Source organism: Magallana gigas, chromosome 2 (genome assembly GCF_963853765.1).
Source record: "Magallana gigas chromosome 2, xbMagGiga1.1, whole genome shotgun sequence".
Taxonomy (NCBI): Eukaryota; Metazoa; Mollusca; class Bivalvia; order Ostreida; family Ostreidae; genus Magallana; species Magallana gigas.
Window position 1 is genome coordinate 3,291,837 of NC_088854.1, and position 19,177 is coordinate 3,311,013.

At 36.1% G+C, this 19,177-nt stretch overlaps 3 protein-coding genes across 5 annotated transcripts; 2 read left to right on the plus strand and 1 right to left on the minus strand.

Annotated features, from left to right (window-relative positions):
- Positions 1-693: 693 nt before the first annotated feature.
- Positions 694-6,860, minus strand: LOC105345420 (P-selectin). Its single transcript, XM_066074521.1, has 11 exons — positions 6,757-6,860; positions 4,749-4,983; positions 4,551-4,613; positions 4,223-4,346; positions 3,011-3,132; positions 2,710-2,889; positions 2,384-2,557; positions 2,170-2,283; positions 1,820-2,065; positions 1,544-1,741; positions 694-1,206 (listed from the first exon to the last, which is right to left on the minus strand). The coding sequence occupies exons 1-11, from the start codon at positions 6,796-6,798 to the stop codon at positions 1,037-1,039; spliced, it is 1,668 nt and encodes a 555-aa protein (XP_065930593.1). The 5' UTR covers positions 6,799-6,860; the 3' UTR covers positions 694-1,036.
- Positions 6,861-8,825: 1,965 nt separating this feature from the next.
- On the plus strand, positions 8,826-14,067 carry LOC117681641 (uncharacterized). Of its 3 annotated transcripts, none has more exons than XM_066074522.1 (3): positions 8,826-9,300; positions 9,436-9,913; positions 13,406-14,022. In XM_066074522.1, exons 1-3 carry the CDS (start codon positions 8,860-8,862, stop codon positions 13,417-13,419), a joined length of 933 nt encoding a protein of 310 aa, XP_065930594.1. In that variant the 5' UTR covers positions 8,826-8,859; the 3' UTR covers positions 13,420-14,022. The 3 variants fall into 3 exon arrangements, with proteins under 3 accessions (XP_065930594.1, XP_034302891.2, XP_065930595.1); XM_034447000.2 differs by lacking the exon at positions 13,406-14,022 and adding an exon at positions 10,142-10,703; XM_066074523.1 differs by lacking the exons at positions 8,826-9,300; positions 9,436-9,913 and adding an exon at positions 12,712-13,191 and having other exon boundaries at positions 13,406-14,067.
- Positions 14,068-16,097: 2,030 nt separating this feature from the next.
- LOC136272605 (uncharacterized) lies at positions 16,098-17,913 on the plus strand. Its single transcript, XM_066074360.1, has 3 exons — positions 16,098-16,547; positions 16,683-17,177; positions 17,422-17,913. The coding sequence occupies exons 1-3, from the start codon at positions 16,098-16,100 to the stop codon at positions 17,911-17,913; spliced, it is 1,437 nt and encodes a 478-aa protein (XP_065930432.1).
- The last annotated feature ends 1,264 nt before the right edge of the window (positions 17,914-19,177 follow it).

Here is a 19,177-nt window from a genome sequence, read left to right on the forward strand (position 1 = left end):
CTGATAATTTACTGATGACGTTCGTGGTACATGTATATTGGAGAATAATGTCCGCGGCATCTCTTTGATCTTGGCAATAACTGTAGTAGAATTGTGTATACATTACCATTCCCTTTCTATTTCGCAAAGTGATTTAAAAATAAACAGTTTTGAAAACAGTGCCTCATAAAACAAGATATACGATTCACTTACCTAATAATCTTGTTATACTATTTATTTCATATCCTTCAGTTCATCCAAAAATTCTCTTAAATAGAGGTTTAACCTGGACAAAATTTGCACAAACAGACTGATATATTTATTGAAAAATTCTCAAAAAAAATTTCAATTACAAATTCAGAATACAGAGTTATGCATATAAATGTATATCTTGTAAAACCAAGTACTTTTATTTTCAATTAATCACCTAAATTAAGTTCTATGTTTAATTCTATTACACATATGTTCATTTATTAGCATTGTTTATAGAAAATAATAAATCGGCAGAACGAAACTTAACCTGTACAGATGAATGCACAAATATGCAACCTGGGAGTGTAGAAACATTGATTTAAATCCTTAATGGGTTTCCATACCTATTTTTTTTATAAACGTGAAGAAACTGGGTACTATATAGTAGCTTTTCCCCCGGGGGAAAAGGCTACTTTATACATGTATTTTTTTTATAGTAGGTTTTCCGTTGGGAAAAGCTACTATGGGGAAACAACTGCCATTCCCGTCATATAGTTTTTTGCTTTCGGAGAGAATATTTTTCCCTTAATTATCAAAAGATTTTGGACCAGGAATATTTGTTGGGGTGAGGAAAACTGTATGCCCCCTTTCCCGGCAAAAAACTTGCAACCAAAGCTGAAGATACTCATTTTTACATTACACACAGGACATCAAAGCTCAGATGGGTTATCACCCGTCTAGTTCATGCACATACGTTTGATATAGTTTTTCACAATAAATATTTATATCAGTTGCTTTAATATAAAGAGCTTCAATAATAAATATAATATCAGACAATAAAAATAACATACAAAGTTCAATAAAATCAGCATCGTATACTGACGTTGTTTGCATCACAAGTGGTTGTTTTACAAATATGAGCGAAGTTCGACCTCTCCAGGAGATCAATGAAATGTAAAGAAAGTTCCGACCGGGATTTGCTATTATTACAATCTGTAAAGGACGGTGCATTCCGAATGTATGATGGGGTTCCCGCTAAAAAGAAAAAAAAGTAAAACATTACATTTAAATGAAGATGGCCATATATAGGAGTTCAATTAATTTTAATTAAAAACATTAATAAAAAAGATTTGACAATTCATCTCTTTTGATATTTTATATACATGTTTTACCAAGAAAAATGACCATGCTTATAAATCTCTTTTGTTTGAAGTTTAAACAGTTCCGACAACAATGAGAGAGAGAGAGAGAGAGAGAGAGAGAGAGAGAGGAGAGAGAGAGAGAGAGAGAGAGAGAGAGAGAGAGAGAGAGAGAGAGAGAGAGAGAGAGAGAGGAAGTTACAGGGACAGGTCAGGATTAACAGAATATTTACCGATACATTCTGGCATCGGTCCAGCAGGGGACCAGTTCCCACTGGATCCGCACACATACAGTACATCCTCGCTGTAACCATTGGGAACGAAATACCCGGATTGACATACAATAACGCACATGTTCAGCATATCGGTATTCCAGTCGTTACAGACCATGACAGCGTTTGGAGGAATCGCAAGATCAGGGCATGGAATGGCTGTTAAATATAGAAAAAAGTAAGAAAGCCGAAAAACATGTGTAAGAAAGACTGAATATGATATATAACTGTACGTACGTTTGACAGACAAGTTAAAGTTGCACTCCGTGCGCAGACCGTTGTTTAGTTTGAGTGCGGAATACTGGACCGTAAAGTCTCCCCATGGAAAAGTAGATGTATTTTGGGGGTAATTGGACTGCACTTTTATTTGATTCCCCATTGGGTCGTGGAATGATGGGATGTTCCATGACGCTACAGCTTCTGGTTGTGACGTCAAAATTGTTTCAGAGTTCTGACAGTTGGACATCACGGGAGGTTGGACATCTGATTAAGAATTTGTTGGTACATTAGGTTGCTTACCAAGGAAAATGATCAACCAGCTCACACAACTGAAATACATGTATCTGTTAATGTTTATGATACCCTACCTGTTTCACAGACACTTCCGGTCCAGCCTGGCGCACATGCGCACTTAAATCCTCCTAATGTATTAGTACAGGTCGCTGCGTTTAAACAAGGGGAACTAGAACAACTGATGGAGTCTGAAAATTAGAGTAATAAAACGTTAACAATGTAAATCATTTTTTCCCGTTAAATTATTATTAAAAATTTTCTAATACGAAAGAGAGTACACCATCTTACACCAGCAGATTGGTCGAGATCCACTCCACAGGCCGGTAGCCTGACACCTGCGGTTTACATCTCCAGTGATGTTGTACCCTGCATTACATGTGTAGGTCACCACGTCTTCGTACCGAGTTCCAGGGAAATCTGGCACGCCATTGGTCAGCACTCCAGGGTCACCACAGTTAACGCCTACAACATAGCGTGCTCTGTAACTTCATGTCCTATCATGATATGAATATATGAAATAACTGTACATGTTAAATGAAGTTTTATTATTCTATTAATAACATGTCTTTCGGAAAAATCAAAAACGTTGAATCTTAAGATCAATAAATTCATACGCTGGCAAGATGGAATCGAGTTGCTCCAATGCCCAGAGGACAGGCACGTGACCTTAGATTGTCCAATCAGTTCGTATCCTAGAGCAGAACAGTCAAAGGAACAAGACGCTCCGTATAAGTAGGACGTGCCCCCGGTACAGCTGTAGGAACCCGAGTAAGAGGGCGGCGGGCAGCGCACCACTGGAAATGGGCAATGTATTTCATTACATGATATTAATGGAAGTTAACGAAGCTCTTATTACAGGGTGTAAACTTAATTCGGGACCCCCACTCCCATTTTATCCATGTCTTACGAACCTACCTGTGACAGTAACGCTGAAGGAACACTGAGCGGTATTACCGGCGCTATCGCGCGCCGAGTACCCAATCGTTGTAGCTCCTTCTGAAAACCGACTTCCAGGTGCGGGACCAGACCTTGTTGTGCTGAAAAATCATTACCAATTGTTTTAAAAACGAAATACATTATTACTGAATCATTTTGGGTAGTTTATCTTTAAGGAGCACCTCTAAAGGTATGAGGAGGGTATCAGGCTTAATGATTTAAGGTCGATGGGATTAAAATAAATTAAGACTGAACATTTTGATGAGAATTTTCAAGATATTATTATACATTTTCTGTAATTTAATTTTTTCATTACCGTAAAATTGGCGAGTTCAGACCCTAGGGCCATAAAAGTTAGATGAGCTCACTTTTAGTGAGTCTCACTTTTACAAAAGAATGGTCCTCTTAACTCTGACATTAGGAAAAAAACTTTGCTAAAAATTTGATAATCATGTCAAATGTGAGATATTTGCCTCCATTGCCTCCATTGCGCTACGGCCGTGTTGTGGACACATTAATTTAAAATTAAGGTACCTCACTACACCTACACTTATACTTTTTACGACACTACGTCACAAGATGGCAATTTAGATGTTTTGTTAAACTGTTTATATCGTTGAATTAGGTTGTATATCGTCGTAGTTCAGTGGTTAAAGTATTGGGCTTCTGAACTGCAGATCATGAGCTCGAATCCGCCTGGAGCTTTTGTTCATGCAAACTGAATTAAATTTTTGAAAATGTAATTTTTCATTCAAAATTGCATATTTTTTGGCCAATTTGACTTAAATACTTCTTATCCATTATTATATCTATCATAATCAAGTAATTTTCTGCTGATTTGAGAAAATATTTCTCGGTGTAATGAGCCACCTTAAGACTTGATCGAGCTTTATTTACATAACAATGAATTCTTACCACTGAATCTCTCTTGTAACTTGACTTCTAACATTCAAATTTAGAACAATCATTCAAAATACAGAAGAAAGCATTTTTTATACATAAAGAATAAAAAAATAAAAATAAAACGTGTCCAGGTCCCTTTAAAATGGATGTTAGACAATCTTTGTTGTTACGTAATATTATATTTTATTTATTTACATGTACCCTTCAGGTACTATGAACACAATACACGCCTTCATAGTCTAAATTATTTATGTGAGTTTGAGCGCGTTGTCATAAAGATATAAATACCCCAAGTATCCATCCTTGGAGTCGTAGGCAGTGGGCTCCGTCCAGCTGACGACAGACGACGTTTCCAATGGGTTAGCTGTGACATATACGTTCCCTGGGCAGCCAATCGTAGGAGGTGTAGTATCTATAATATTAAAAAAAACTCCAAGCAATTAATCCGGCCTGTCCTTTTTCTTTTATGTTAAAAAATTGGAGGGGAAAGACGACTTTCACATTCCTTATCCAATCTCCCTATGTCTGACATACTCGGGAAAGTTTTTGAGAGGTAAAATGACTCGCATCAGTGGTTTTTGGATTGTTTACGACGCAAACATATTACGTCACTTACCAGGGGGAGGGGGTGGAGGACTTCTTCTCCTTCTCCTCCAAAAGCGCTTCGCTCTGTAGGACTCTGAAAATTCAATTCAAGTTATTATTTGGGTTTTCTTCTATAAACTATAGATATACTAGTGATCTCAAATGTCATACATTTCTTGGGTTTATAGTGTTTGCTGTAAAAGGGACGCTTCATAGATGTGTTACTTACTACACTTGGGACCCGTCCATCGACCATTTTCACAAATTCGAGAAACATCTTTCCCATCAATAATACATCTAAACGTACAGATCGTGAATGCTGGCAGGTTTTGCCAAAAAAAGATGTCTGTTGGAAGTAGGTTCCCTCCTGACGAGTCTGTGCATTGTTGAAACTCGGCGTTATACAGGTCCACAAAAGAACAAGGCGATAGATTATCCGAGGAGTCGCCAAAGGACCCGAAAGGCTGCAAAAAGAAATAACACGTGTGACATAAAACAAAGACAGAATATTCGGCCGCCCTTTCATATATATATATATATATATATATATATATATATATATATATATATATATATATATATATATATATATATATATATATATACGTACGTTATCAAATCAGTATTTTCTTGTTTTATTTTCCAATGACTGTGTGTAGTATAATTGATGTGCACAATAGTTTCGACATGGTTTATTTATACCTTTGACATGATACATTGTACACACTTTCCTTGAATAAATGAATCGGAACGCATCATAGTAAGAATGGATGTCGTAAATTATTTCAAATAAACAATGTTGTTGACTATATTGACCATTGAATAACAATATTATTTTAATGACTAATTTTTCCACAAAAAGCGGTTCGTTATGTTTATGGAGATTTGCCTGGTTAACAGCTATGCAGCGGCTAAATGTCAAAGCTTATAGTTTCGTTCTACACAATTTGAAAGTAAATACAACATTTACAACATGACAACTTGTAAATTTTGTATTTACTGCCACACGGTAAAGTAAAAGCTTACAACATGACGTTAAAATGGACAATAACCAGTCGCAGACATTGGTTTTGGTTATCAGCGTTTTGTAATGTGCACTCATAAATATGTGTTATGTACATATATCAAATGAAAAAAAAATCCACGCGTATTGATCACACATCAAAGAGATACATTTTTGTTTAATCTCGTCATAGAATGAGAGTACACATCATAGATTATTCCCTGTAAGTTTCTGTAGAGTACTGCAGTGGACAACACTCTGGACCACACTGTCAGTTTTAATCAACTTTTGAAAACTCGTGCCCTGGCTGGAGAACCCCTACCAGTGTAATAGGATATCCTATGTAAAATCTTTATAATCCAAGAGCAGGAAGTTGTTTTTTATTTTGGCTCGGAGGAAAGTTGTACTAGATACTAATGAACGATCAAATGAAATGAATTAAATATATTTAAATAATTCAGTTCATGCTTCTTTCCCTCAAAGGAAGTTTTGGAACATTTCCAAGTTTGTGGATAAAAAACGTTTTTCATGGTAAAAAGACTTTCGTGAATTGACGGACCATTTAAATTTTTCTTCCTTGATAAGAAAAATCGTTACTAATTAAAATGACAAATGTGAAATTAGAAAAGTGCCATTAGTCTTTAAGTTACAAATAAAACAAACTGAAATTTTTCCAGACATCATACACGAAAACCGGAAAATATCGATCTATTCTTTTTAAAGGAATTGTTGTCAAACTCTGTAACTCGAAGTCTAACTCTGTAATTTGAAAATTGTTTAATCTGACTATTGACAAACATATCTTTAATTCAAATGCGATTGAAATAAATTTTGAAATATATTGATTATTTTTAATTAAATTAAAACTATTTTCTTACTTTTTTCAGTTTCAAATTCAAATCTTTAAATATTAATTTAGTTAGTTTATGATTTATGGAGATTAATCCAAAAGAAGATCAGGATCATTTGCTAAATATATACAGAAAAACACGCTTATAATGAATTGACGCTTACAGCGAAGTGATTTTCATTTACCGTGACTTTATTAAATGTTGAAAACTGGACGGATATACGAATTACGCTTTTAACAAATTAAAATCGCCCGTCCCTAGGACTTCGTTATAAGCGTGTTTTGCTGTAATAATAGTTTTACTCATGTTTGATTGTTGCAAGTTTCCCTAAAATTTGACAAGTTTTAATAAAAAGACATGCATAGAACATAAGTTTTTCTCACCATTATTATTGCTACCAACAAAGTGGCTGCTGTGTATTCCATTGCTTCTGTTCTAAAGGTAAAACTGATTTGACGGGTTTAAATCCCTAAGAGTTTTGGGGAATTCCCCTTTCTAATTCTGCTTACAGAAAACTCTCAAGTTCAATTAAAGGTATCGGGTTTAAATTTATTTAATATACCGCCATTTTCTAGTTAAATGAGAATACCGTTATATTGATCTTAAACTATGTGTACGGTTTGTTTGTCTAATTTGGTAAGTTGTTTAATAAAAATATCACCGTGCAAAATTCACTGTTTAATTATAACTTTATTTTGGACTTCAACATCTGTTTCGTAGTGTTTTCTCACAGTTTATTTCTTACAGAGTTACTTATTTATTTGGTGATTGACGCTTTTCGGACTCTTAATGTGATTTCAAAGAGACAGAGTGCCATGTCTCAGGGACTGTTGATCTCTTGAAACAACATCGTTCAATTATCAGTTTTTCATTTCTTGGACATCAAAGACTCATTGAGTTTATTTAATTATTTTATATCTGTGAACCTTTTACTCAGCTTACTTATGTCATCACCTGTCAATCTATACTCATTGTTCAGATTCTTATATATAGTTATGTAGAATTGTCAATCGACAGTCTGGAATACGGTGGCCAGCCTCGGCCACGTCCGACTCACCCAGAGTCTTGAGTCCGGAGGCCACTACTTGCCATATCCGACTTGTTTGTAAAATGTCTGTCTGTTAAATTGTTAGAATGTTGCCATCGTTGAATCTCGTCCAATAAATGTGGAATCCTGCATCAATTGCCTGTTTATTTCTCTGGAACTGTATACTGGTGGACCCTCGGGAATACGGCAATCCTACCCTTCGTTTTTACCTTACGGCCTACAGCGCGCCTACACCTTATACCTTATACCCTTTACGCCAACATTCCCTCACCCGGTTCGTACTGCACACGACCGATGCAGATCCAGAAAAATTCCCTAGCACCGTGCAAATCTACGCGGTCACAAAAACATTAAATTGGTGTTGGGTTTTATTTCTCAAATAAAGAAAGAAAAAAAACTGAATAGCATTGCAGTTGCATAAATCTGAAGTGAAATGCAAAATTGACGGCATTGACAAAGGGGTAGACATCGCACAGGGATTCTACAAGATTCATCAGGAGGTAAAATGACACGAAATGCCAGTGAACTATTGACCGGTAAAATTCTAACATTAAGAGTTACGGCATGCTAATAGCTAAAAAAAAAAAATGAAAAATTGCCGAAATATTAAAGGATCAATATCTCGTAAAAATCAAAATATTGGGAATTGTCCACATCTTGTCAGTAATTTTCAACAAAGATTGGTTTTAGAAGAGAAAAGCACAGATGTGTTTCTGCTGAATGTAAGCAGAGGGAATTCTAGTCAAATAATTTCCAAAAAAACGTTCTGGTTAATATAGTAACTTGCATAAATATCTGTCCGTGCTACCTTTTTGTTTGAAAACATTTTTATATCGTACGTGCATCTCTCCGTCTCTCCTGTATCTCGAAGGTTTGGTCGACTAACTTAAAATTTAAATAGTTACATTTTAGGTTTGCATTTTAACGCCAAACGAAGTTTTCGACAAAAACACTACTTCTAAGTACAACAAAGTAATTCTGACAGCACTTATCCGTACAAAACATCCCATTAAGACAAAATTACGCGTAATGCCATAATATTATGAATTCACAATAAGCTTAAGGAGTTAAATAAAACGGGCATTTTTGTTACAAGAACTGATTAGTTTTAACAGGCCAATAAATGTTAACGAACTATTTTTATCACTTAATCAAGAATTCTTGCTATGTTTGCTGTGCTTTTAACTACATCACTGTAAAAAAAAAACCACATTAAAATAAGTTAACTGCACGTTAATTTTCCAAAATGTATTGAAAGGCTTTAAAATGTGCATAGCAAAGATCGTCAGCAAAAATCTATGTTAAATGTATCGCCAGTCTATCTTATCCCGAAATCGTCAGTCTTCCCCTCTGCACGAGCTCCAGACAGAGGAATCGCGAGTCTTCACCCCGAATGTATATAAACTCGTGCTGATATTCATATCCACAGAAATTAAACATGGCTGTTCCACCAGGAGGACCAATTGAGATCTGCTTCTCTTTTGATACTACTGGGTCGATGTCCAGTTCTATAAACGCTGTAAAAGAAACTGTGCAAGAATTGATTCTACGACTACAGACGGACATACCCGGTCTTAGAATCGCTGTCTTCGCTCATGGTGATTATTGTGATAAAAACTCGTCATACGTCACCAAACACATTGACTTTTCAACCGATTTGAAAGAACTGTGTAACTGGATGAAAAATGTTGAATCCATCGGCGATAGCGATGAATGTTATGAATTGGTGTTGCATGAGGTTCAAAGTCTTTCGTGGACGCCGGGATCACAGAGAGCTCTGGTGATGATTGGAGATGCAATTCCGCATGGTTTAAATTACCCAGACAATAAATTGAGATTAGATTGGGAAGTGGAATTAGACATTAAATTGGCAGCAATGGTGAGTACTTTTATGCAATAATTAGAGTCTACACGCTTTTAATGGTAAATTAATTTCCATCTCTTATAATTGAAATCAACATTAAAAGCAAAGCCGTTTAAATTTTGGCTCATAAACACTTTTTAATTCATTCAGAGTGTCCGCGTGTACGGTGTACAATGCGGAGGTTCGGGCGATGAGAGAACCAAATACTTCTACCAAACACTGGCCAACAAGATGGCGGGCAGACAAGTGGAGTTGGAGCAGTTTTCCAACCTATTTGACTTTATCTTGGATATTTGCTACAGAGAGAAAGCAGCAGAGTTTCTCTATGAACAGAAAGTCCGTGACAGAGATGCTAGAATGGGTCTCCATAAGGACGTGCACGCTCTGTTCGGGGCTCTAAGAGAGGGAGAAGAAGAACCTTCAACGTCCTCGTCAACCACAGAGAAGCCAAAGTCCAGAACACTTCCATTCAAGCCAGCTCTGAAAAAGAAACCTTCGCCCACAAAGGCTCATTCCATTACCAAACTGAAGAAAAACAGTTCCCTCATTCATAAAGTCAAGAAAACCATCGCCAAAAAGAAACCCAGGTCTGCAGTCGAAAGAAAGAAGGCGAAACTCTTGTCAAAAGGTACATAGAAGTCTTTTTTCTTCTTCTTCTTCTTCTTCTTCAGAATACACCCCATTAGATTGAGATTGTTTCTCGGCCCTTAATAGAACACTTTGGCTAACTAGAGGCTTTCCATTTATCGATCCAGCCTGCTCTCTTTTTCGGGATTCCTTGGCTGGCGAAAATGTTTGTTGTATGACCACGCAGCTCTTTACCATTTGTGGTAAATTGTATTTCATAATATTTCAGATGAACAATCTTAGAAAACTGAAGAGAGAAAACGTTCCGGACACGAACTTTTCTTTAAACAAAATACAGTGGTGGCCATGGGAACTAGTCATCTCTCCCACCAAACCAGAAAACGACTCTTTGTGGACTGAAAGATACAGAGGAAGAAAGGGTTTCCGCAAAACCAGCGTCTGCGGAGGAAAGACTTTTCCTGCAGCTGTGTACGAGTTCTCTGTGAGGAAACTTTCCGATCCTAAACGTTACGTGACATACTGTAAATTGTCGTCAGGATTCACCAAGACAAGGAGACTTTTATCTCATTCTGACGTTCGATCCCAAGTCAACAAAATTGTTGCTTTAGGGTATTCCGTCTATGTACGACGATGTTTGTTGAATGATTCTAACAAAGACACTGTCAGGAAATCATTACTTCGATATGACTATGCTTGGAAGCGAGTTACAAATGTTAGAGATTCGAAAAGAGATATATCAGTAGCATAATTTCTGTCATGTTATTTATTCTATGTCGTTTCTATTGTACTTGTGGTGCATTTTTATATCAGAATATAGATTCTGAATTTGTTGTTGTTTTTAAAAAAAAAACAAATATGAATACACCTCTTACTTATGTCACTGTACAAATTTCACGACATGCCACTGGTATATTTTAAGCTTCTTAAAGTAAAATAGTTCATGAAATATTTCAAATTAGGAATTGAATGGAAAATTGAATAGCATTGCAATTGTGAAAATCAGAAGTGAAGTGCAAACCTTACGGCATTGACGAAAGGGTGGCATCGCAAGGGAATCTGCAAGATTGAACGGGGAGCTAATATAAGACGAAATGCCGGTGAACTGTTGACCAGTAGAATTCTGACATTGACAGCTACGGCGTGCTGATAGTAGGGATTGTAAATATTTTGTACTAATAAAACTGGGTAAGCTTGACAAAGCGAAAGAATAAAATAAATTGTCGAAATATTAAAGGATCAATGTCTCATAAAAATCAAAGTATTGGAAATTGTTCACACATCTTGTCAGTATTTTCCACAAAGATTGGTTTTAGATTCTTTAAGGAGAAAAACAGAGATGTGTTTCTGCTGAATGATGATTCTAGTTATTTTATTTAAAAAAAACTTTTCTGGATATAGTAACTTACGTAAATATTTGTCCCGTGTTACCTTAAAGTGTTGTTTTGAAACACACACGTAAATTTTGAACTGCGTCAAGGAAATATTAGTTTCATTATTATTACGCAAAATTCACTTTAACTGCCTATCTATTGAAACTCCGTGACTATACTGAGAATACAGTCCTTTGAAATGCAAACAAGGATCGCTCCATGTCTTTTTCTAATTCAAACTTTATGTACAAATTATTGACATTTTCTCATATACTTAGGTTACAGTGCATACACATCACATATTCACTTCATTTAAGATATAAGTATAAACACAGTCACATACCGAAGATAAAAATGCACATGTACAGACAAGTGTATACACCGACAAACAGACATATATATACACAAACAATCTCGAATACTTTATTTATCAACCATGGAAGTTTGAGTATTTTTAGTAAAGGGGGGGGGGGTGGAGAAAAAGAGGGGAACACTATCTATCAAAAGTCATACATATGCAAGAGGATACATAATAGTATACTTATATTTTCTTTTGCTATAATTTGATTACAATATGCTTGCAGCTATTATAAACACATTTTATAACAAGTCACAATTAGTTTGCCAATACTTTACATACTCAGCGAATTTACAATTATTAAGTAACAGTAGTTTCTCAATATGTATTCTATCAGTGACAGTTCGTTTTAACATGAGCGTCGAGAGGTTTGCGACATTCTTATATTTACTGGCAAAAATAAAATTGTTTTACTGTAATAATCGCTCCATGTTAATGGTATGTTGAAAATAGGTTGGTTCAAATCCTTTATTTTTCTATTGGTGACTCAAAATGAACTTAAAGTGCTTGTCATATGGCATATGTATTAAACGTATGTACGATGCTCTTTATTCCGCTCTTTCTGTATAAGTAAAGAAAAACGTGGCACCAACCTTGTTCGCAACACAAACCATTATCTATAGCGTACTTGCATCTCTCCTGTATCTCGAAGGTTTGGTCGACTAACTTGAAATTTAAATAGTTACATTTTAGGTTTGCATTTTAACACCAAACGAAGTGTTCGACAAAAACACTACTTCTCAGTACTAAAACGTTATTCTGACAGCATTTATCGGTACAAAAAACCCCATTTAGACAAAATTACGCATAATACCAAAATATTATGAATTCACAAAAGGCTTAAAAAGTCAAATAAAACTCATTTTTGTTACAAGAACTGATTAGTTTTAACAGGCCAATAAATGTTGGCGAACTATTACTTAATCAAGAATTCTTGCTATGTTTGCTGTGCTTTTAACTACATCACTGTAAAAAAAACCCTTAAAATAAGTTAACTGCACGTTAATTTTCCAAAATGTATTGAAAGGCTTTAAAATGTGCATAGCAAAGATCGTCAGCAAAAATCTATGTTAAATGTATCGCCAGTCTATCTTATCCCGAAATCGCCAGTCTTCCCCTCCAGTTCGAGACAGAGGAATCGCGAGTCTTCACCCCGAATGTATATAAACTCGTGCGGATACAGAACATTCATATCCACAGAAATACTCTGATCAAATGAGCATGGCTGTTCCACTAGGAGGCTACAGAGAGCAAGGAGCAGAGTTTCTAGACTTCTATGAACAGGAAGTCCGTGCCAGAGATGCTAAAATGGCTCTCCATAAGGAACTGCATGCTCTCTTCGGGGCTCTAAGAGAGGGAGAAGAAGAATCTTCAACGTCCTCGTCAACCGCAGAGAAGCCAAAGTCCAGAACACTTCCATTTAAGCCAGCTCTGAAAAAGAAACCTTCGCGCACAAAGGCTCCTTCCATTACCAAAGGGAAGAAAAACAGTTCCCTCATTCATAAAGTCAAGAAAACCATCGCCAAAAAGAAACCCAGGTCTGCAGTCGATAGAAAGAAGGCAAAAGTCTTGGCCATTTCTTGTCAAAAGGTACGTAGAAGTCGTTTTTCTTCTTCAGAATACACCCCATTAGATTGAGATTGTTATCTCGGCCCTTAATAGAACACTTTGGCTTACTAGAGGTTTTCCATTTATCGATCCAGTCTGCTTTCTTTTTCGGGATTCCTTGGCTGGCGAAAATGTTTGTTGTTTGACCACGCAGCTCTTTACCATTTGTGGTAAATTGTATTTCATAATATTTCAGATGAAAGCTCTTAGAAAACTGAAGAGAGAAAACGTTCCGGACACGAACTTTTCTTTAAACAAAATACAGTGGTCCCCATGGGAACTAGTTATCTCTCCCACCAAACCAGAAAACGACTCTTTGTGGACTGAAAGATACAGAGGAAGAAAGGGTTTCCGCAAAACCAGCGTCTGCGGAGGAAAAACTTTTCCTGCAGCTGTGTACGAGTTCTCTGTGAGGAAACTTTCCGATCCTAAACGTTACGTGACATACTGTAAATTGTCGTCAGGATTCACCAAGACAAAGTGTTGGGAATCGAGACTTTTATCTCATTCTGACGTTCGATCCCAAGTCAACAAAATTGTTGCTTTAGGGTATTCCGTCTATGTACGACGATGTTTGTTGAATGATTCTAACAAAGACACTGTCAGGAAATCATTACTTCGATATGACTATGCTTGGAAACGAGTTACAGATGTTAGAAATTCGCATAGAGATATATCAGTAGCATAATTTCTGTCATGTTATTTATTCTATGTCGTTTCTATAGTACTTGTGTTGCGTTTTGATATCAGAATATTGATTCTGAATTTGTTGTTGTTGTTTTTAAGTAAAACAAATATGAATGCACCTCTTACTTATGTCACTTTACAAATTTCACGACATGCCACTGGTATATTTTAAGCTTCTTGAAGTAAAATAGTTCATGAAATATATCAAATAAGGAATTGAATGGAAAATTGAATAGCATTGCAATTGTGAAAATCAGAAGTGAAGTGCAAACTTTACGGCATTGACGAAATGGTGGAATCGCACGGGAATCTGCAAGATTCAACAGGGAGCTAATATAACACGAAATGCCGGTGAACTGTTGACCAGTAGAATTCTGACATTGACAGCTACGGCGTGCTGATAGTAGGGATTGTAAATATTTTGTAGTAATAAGACTGGGTAAGCTTGATAAAGCTAAAAATTAACAAAAATTGTCGAAATGTTAAAAGGATCAATATCTCACAAAAATCAAAGTATTGGAAATTGTTCACACATCTTGTCAGTAATTTTCCACAAAGATTGATTAAGATTCTTTAAGGCAAAAAAATGGAGATCTGATTCTGCTGAATGTAAGCATGCAGAAATGATTCTAGTCACAGTATTTAAAAAAACTGTTCTGGATATAGTAACTTACGTAAATATTTGTCCAGTGTTACCTTAAAGTGTTGTTTTGAAACACACACGTAAATTTTGAACTGCGTCGAGGAAATATTAATTTCATTATTATTACGCAAAATTCACTTGAACTACCAATCTATTGAAACTGTGTGACTATACCGAGATTACAGTCCTTTGAAACGCAAACAAGGATCGCTCCATGTTTTTTTTATTCAAACTTTCATGTACAAATTATTGGCATTTTCTCATATACTTAGGTTAGAGTGCATACACATCACATATTCACTTACTTTAAGATATAATGTATAAACATCGACAAACAGACATGTATATGCACAAACAATCTCGAATACTTTCTTTATCAACCATGGAAGTTTGAGTATTTTTAGTTAAGAAGGGGGGGGGGGTGAGGGTGTGTAGGAGGGCGGAGAAAAAGAGGGGAACACTATCTATCAAAAGTCATACATATGCAAGAGGATACATAATAGTAGACTTATATTTTCTTTTGCTATGATTTGATTAAATATCCTTGCAGCTATTATAAACACATTTTATAACAAGTAACAAATAGTTTGCCAATACTTTTAATACTCAGCAAATTTACAATTCTTAAGTAACAGTAGTTTCTCAATATGTATTCAATCAGTGACAGTTCGTTTTAACATGAGCGTAGTGAGGTTTGGGACATTCTTATATTTACTGGCAAAAATAAATTGTTTTACTGTAAGAATCGCTCCATGTTAATGTTCATGTTAATGGTATGTTGAAAATAGCTTGGTTCAAATCCTTTATTTTTCTATTGGTGACTCAAAATGAACTGAAAGTTCCTGTCATATGGCATATGTGTTAAACGTATGTACGATGCTCTCTATTCCGCTCTTTCTGTATATGTTAAGAAAAACGTGGCACGAACCTTGTTCGCAACACAAAACATTCTTTATAGCGTACATGCATCTCTCCTGTATCTCGAAGGTTTGGTTGACTAACTTCAGATTTAAAAAGTTACATTTTAGGTTTGCATTTTAACACCAAACGAAGTTTTGGACAAAACCACTACTTCTCAGTACCAAAACGTTATTCTGACAGCACTTATCGGTACAAAAAACCCCATTTAGACAAAATTACGCATAATACCAAAATATTATGAATTCACAAAAGGCTTAAAAAGTCAAATAAAATGGGCATTTTTCTTACAAGAACTGATTAATCTTAACAGGCCAATAAATGTTGGCGAACTATTTTTATTAGTTAATCAAGAATTCTTGCTATGTTTGCTGTGCTTTTGACTACATCACTGTAAAAAAAACTTAAAATAAGTTAACTGCACGTTAATTTTCCAAAATGTATTGAAAGGCTTTAAAATGTGCATATCAAAGATCGTCAGCAAAAATCTATGTTAAATGTATCGCCAGTCTATCTTATCCCGAAATCGCCAGTCTTCCTCATGCACGAGCTCGAGACAGGAATCGCGAGTCTTCACCCCGAATGTATATAAACTCGTGCGGATACAGAACATTCATATCCACAGAAATACCCTGATTTAATGAACATGGCTGTTCCACCAGGAGGACCAATGGAGATCTGCTTCTCTTTTGATACTACTGGGTCGATGTCCAGTTCTATAAACGCTGTAAAAGAAAATGTGCAAGAATTGATTCTACGACTACAGACGGACATACCCGGTCTTAGAATCGCTGTCTTCGCTCATGGTGATTATTGTGATAAAAACTCGTCATATGTCACCAAACACATTGACTTTTCAACCGATTTGAAAGAACTGTGTAACTGGGTGAAAAATGTTGAATCCACGGGTGGCGGCGATAGCGATGAATGTTATGAATTGGTGTTGCATGAGGTTCAAAGTCTATCGTGGACGCCGAGATCACAGAGAGCTCTGGTGATGATTGGAGATGCAAATCCGCATGGTGTAAATTACCCAGACAATAAATTGAGATTAGATTGGGAAGTGGAATTAGACAAATTGGCAGCAATGGTGAGTACTTTTATGCAATAATTAGAGTATACACGCTTTTGATGGTAAATTAATTTCGATCACTTATAATTCAAAGCAACATTAAAAGCAAAGCAGTTTAAATTTTGGCTCATAAACACTTTTCATCTCATTCAGAGTGTCCGCGTGTACGGTGTACAGTGCGGAGGTTCGGGCGATGAGAGAACCAAAAACTTCTACCAAACACTGGCCAACAAGACGGCGGGCAGACGAGTGGAGTTGGAGCAGTTTTCCAACTTATTTGATTTTATCATGGCTATTTGCTACAGAGAGCAAGGAGCAGAGTTTCTAGACCTCTATGAACAGGAAGTCCGTGCCAGAGATGCTAGAATGGGTCTCCATAAGGACGTGCACGCTCTGTTCGGGGCTCTAAGAGAGGGAGAAGAAGAACCTTCAACTTCCTCGTCAACCGCAGAGAAGCCAAAGTCCAGAACACTTGCATTCAAGCCAGCTCTGAAAAAGAAACCTTCGCTCACAAAGGCTCCTTCCATTACCAAAGGGAAGAAAAACAGTTCCCTCATTCATAAAGTCAAGAAAACCATCGCCAAAAAGAAACCCAGCTCTGCAGTCGATAGAAAGAAGGCGAAACTCTTGGCCATTTCTTGTCAAAAGGTATGTAGAAGTCTTTTTTCTTCTTCTTCTTCCTCTTCCTCTTCTTCTTCTTCTTCTTCTTCTTCAGAATACACCCCATTAGATTGAAAATGTTGCTCGACCCTTAAAAGAACCCTTGGCTAACCAGAGGTTTTCTATTTATTGATCCAGCCTGCTCTCTTTTTTTTTGGCTGGCAAAAATGTTTGTTGTATGACCACGCAGCTCTTTACCATTTGTGGTAAATTGTATTTCATAATATTTCAGATGAACAATCTTAGAAAACTGAAGAGAGAAAACGTTCCGGACACGAACTTTTCTTTAAACAAAATACAGTGGTCCCCATGGGAACTAGTTATCTCTCCCACCAAACCAGAAAACGACTCTTTGTGGTCTGAAAGATACAGAGGAAGAAAGGGTTTCCGCAAAACCAGCGTCTGCGGAGGAAAAACTTTTCCTGCAGCTGTGTACGAGTTCTCTGTGAGGAAACTTTCCGATCCTAAACGCTACGTGACATACTGTAAATTGTCGTCAGGATTCACCAAGACAAGGTGTTGGGAATCGAGACTATTATCTCATTCTGACGTTCGATCCCAAGTCAACAAAATTGTTGCTTTAGGGTATTCCGTCTATGTACGACGATGTTTGTTGAATGATTCTAACAAAGACACTGTCAGGAAATCATTACTTCGATATGACTATGCTTGGAAGCGAGTTACAAATGTTAGAGATTCGAAAAGAGATATATCAGTAGCATAATTTGTGTCATGTTATTTATTCTATGTCGTTTCTATTGTACTTGTGGTGCATTTTTATATCAGAATATAGATTCTGAATTTGTTGTTGTTTTTCAAATAAAACAAATATGAATGCACCTCTTACTTATGTCACTTTACAAATTTCACGACATGCCACTGGTATATTTTAAGCTTCTTAAAGTAAAATAGTTCATGAAATATATCAAATAAGGAATTGAATTGAAAATTGAATAGCATTGCAATTGTGAAAATCAGAAGTGAAGTGCAAACCTTACGGCATTGACGAAAGGGTGGCATCGCAAGGGAATCTTCAAGATTCAAAGGGGAGCTAATATAACACAAAATGCCGGTCAACTGTTGACCGGTAGAATTCTGACATTGACAGCTACGGCGTGCTATAAGTAGGGATTGTAAACATTTTGTAGTAATAAGACTGGGTAAGCTTGGCAAAGCTAAAAAAAAAATGAAAATTTGGCGAAATATTAAAGGATCAATATCTCACAAAAATCAAAGTAATGGAAATTGTTCACATCTTGTCAGTAATTTTCCACAAAGATTGGTTTTGGATTCTTTAAAGAGAAAAACACAGATGCATTTCTGCTGAATGTAAGTATGCAGAAATGATTCTAGTCACATTATTGAAAGAAAACTGTACTCGTTATAGTAACTTGCTTAAATATCTGTCCCGTGTTAGCTTAAAGTGTTGTTTTGAAACACACACGTAAAGAACAAGTGCACTTAAGCTATAGAGAATGGGCCCTTTTTGAGTGCCGTTTATATGTAGAAAATATCAACAAATTGCTTTTTTCTCGTAATAGTTAAGCACTCATGGATACTTCTGATTTATATGCACGCTTAATTTTACCAAAATTAGCATACAATTTAAAAAATTGAGGATTTTTAAATGCCTATAAATAATCTAAATCCGGAAAAATCGAACCGAACCTACTTGAATTGTGTCTATTTAAATCAGAGGGAGGAGACATTTAAATCAACATTGCTCTGTTGGTGGATCGATTGGCGCGTTTGCTGAATTATACTTATGTATTATTTTACGTTTTATAAAAATCGAATGAAGCTTTGAAGTTGCATATTTCCATAGTGACAAACAAACATTCCTGACCATACAAAGATGATGGAAAGTGATCTAAAACGTGTCAATGTTTTACAGTGAGCACATTTGACAAACGTTTACCTGGATAGAAACCTCGTGATTGTTTGAAATAATTTATGCATGCGTGAGTTCAAACATGGGTCACGCAAGT

Coding starts and splice junctions, on each gene's coding strand:
- LOC136272605 (XM_066074360.1), top strand. CDS start 16,098: ATGAACATGGCTGTTCCACCAGGAGGACCAATGGAGATCTGCTTCTCT. Junction 16,548..16,682: donor TAGACAAATTGGCAGCAATG/GTGAGTACTTTT, acceptor CATCTCATTCAG/AGTGTCCGCGTGTACGGTGT. Junction 17,178..17,421: donor TGGCCATTTCTTGTCAAAAG/GTATGTAGAAGT, acceptor ATAATATTTCAG/ATGAACAATCTTAGAAAACT.
- LOC105345420 (XM_066074521.1), bottom strand. CDS start 6,798: ATGGAATACACAGCAGCCACTTTGTTGGTAGCAATAATAATG. Junction 2,066..2,169: donor CGGAAGTGTCTGTGAAACAG/GTAGGGTATCAT, acceptor ATTCTTAATCAG/ATGTCCAACCTCCCGTGATG. Junction 1,742..1,819: donor CTTTAACTTGTCTGTCAAAC/GTACGTACAGTT, acceptor TATATTTAACAG/CCATTCCATGCCCTGATCTT.
- LOC117681641 (XM_066074522.1), top strand. CDS start 8,860: ATGGCTGTTCCACCAGGAGGACCAATTGAGATCTGCTTCTCTTTTGAT. Junction 9,301..9,435: donor ACATTAAATTGGCAGCAATG/GTGAGTACTTTT, acceptor TAATTCATTCAG/AGTGTCCGCGTGTACGGTGT.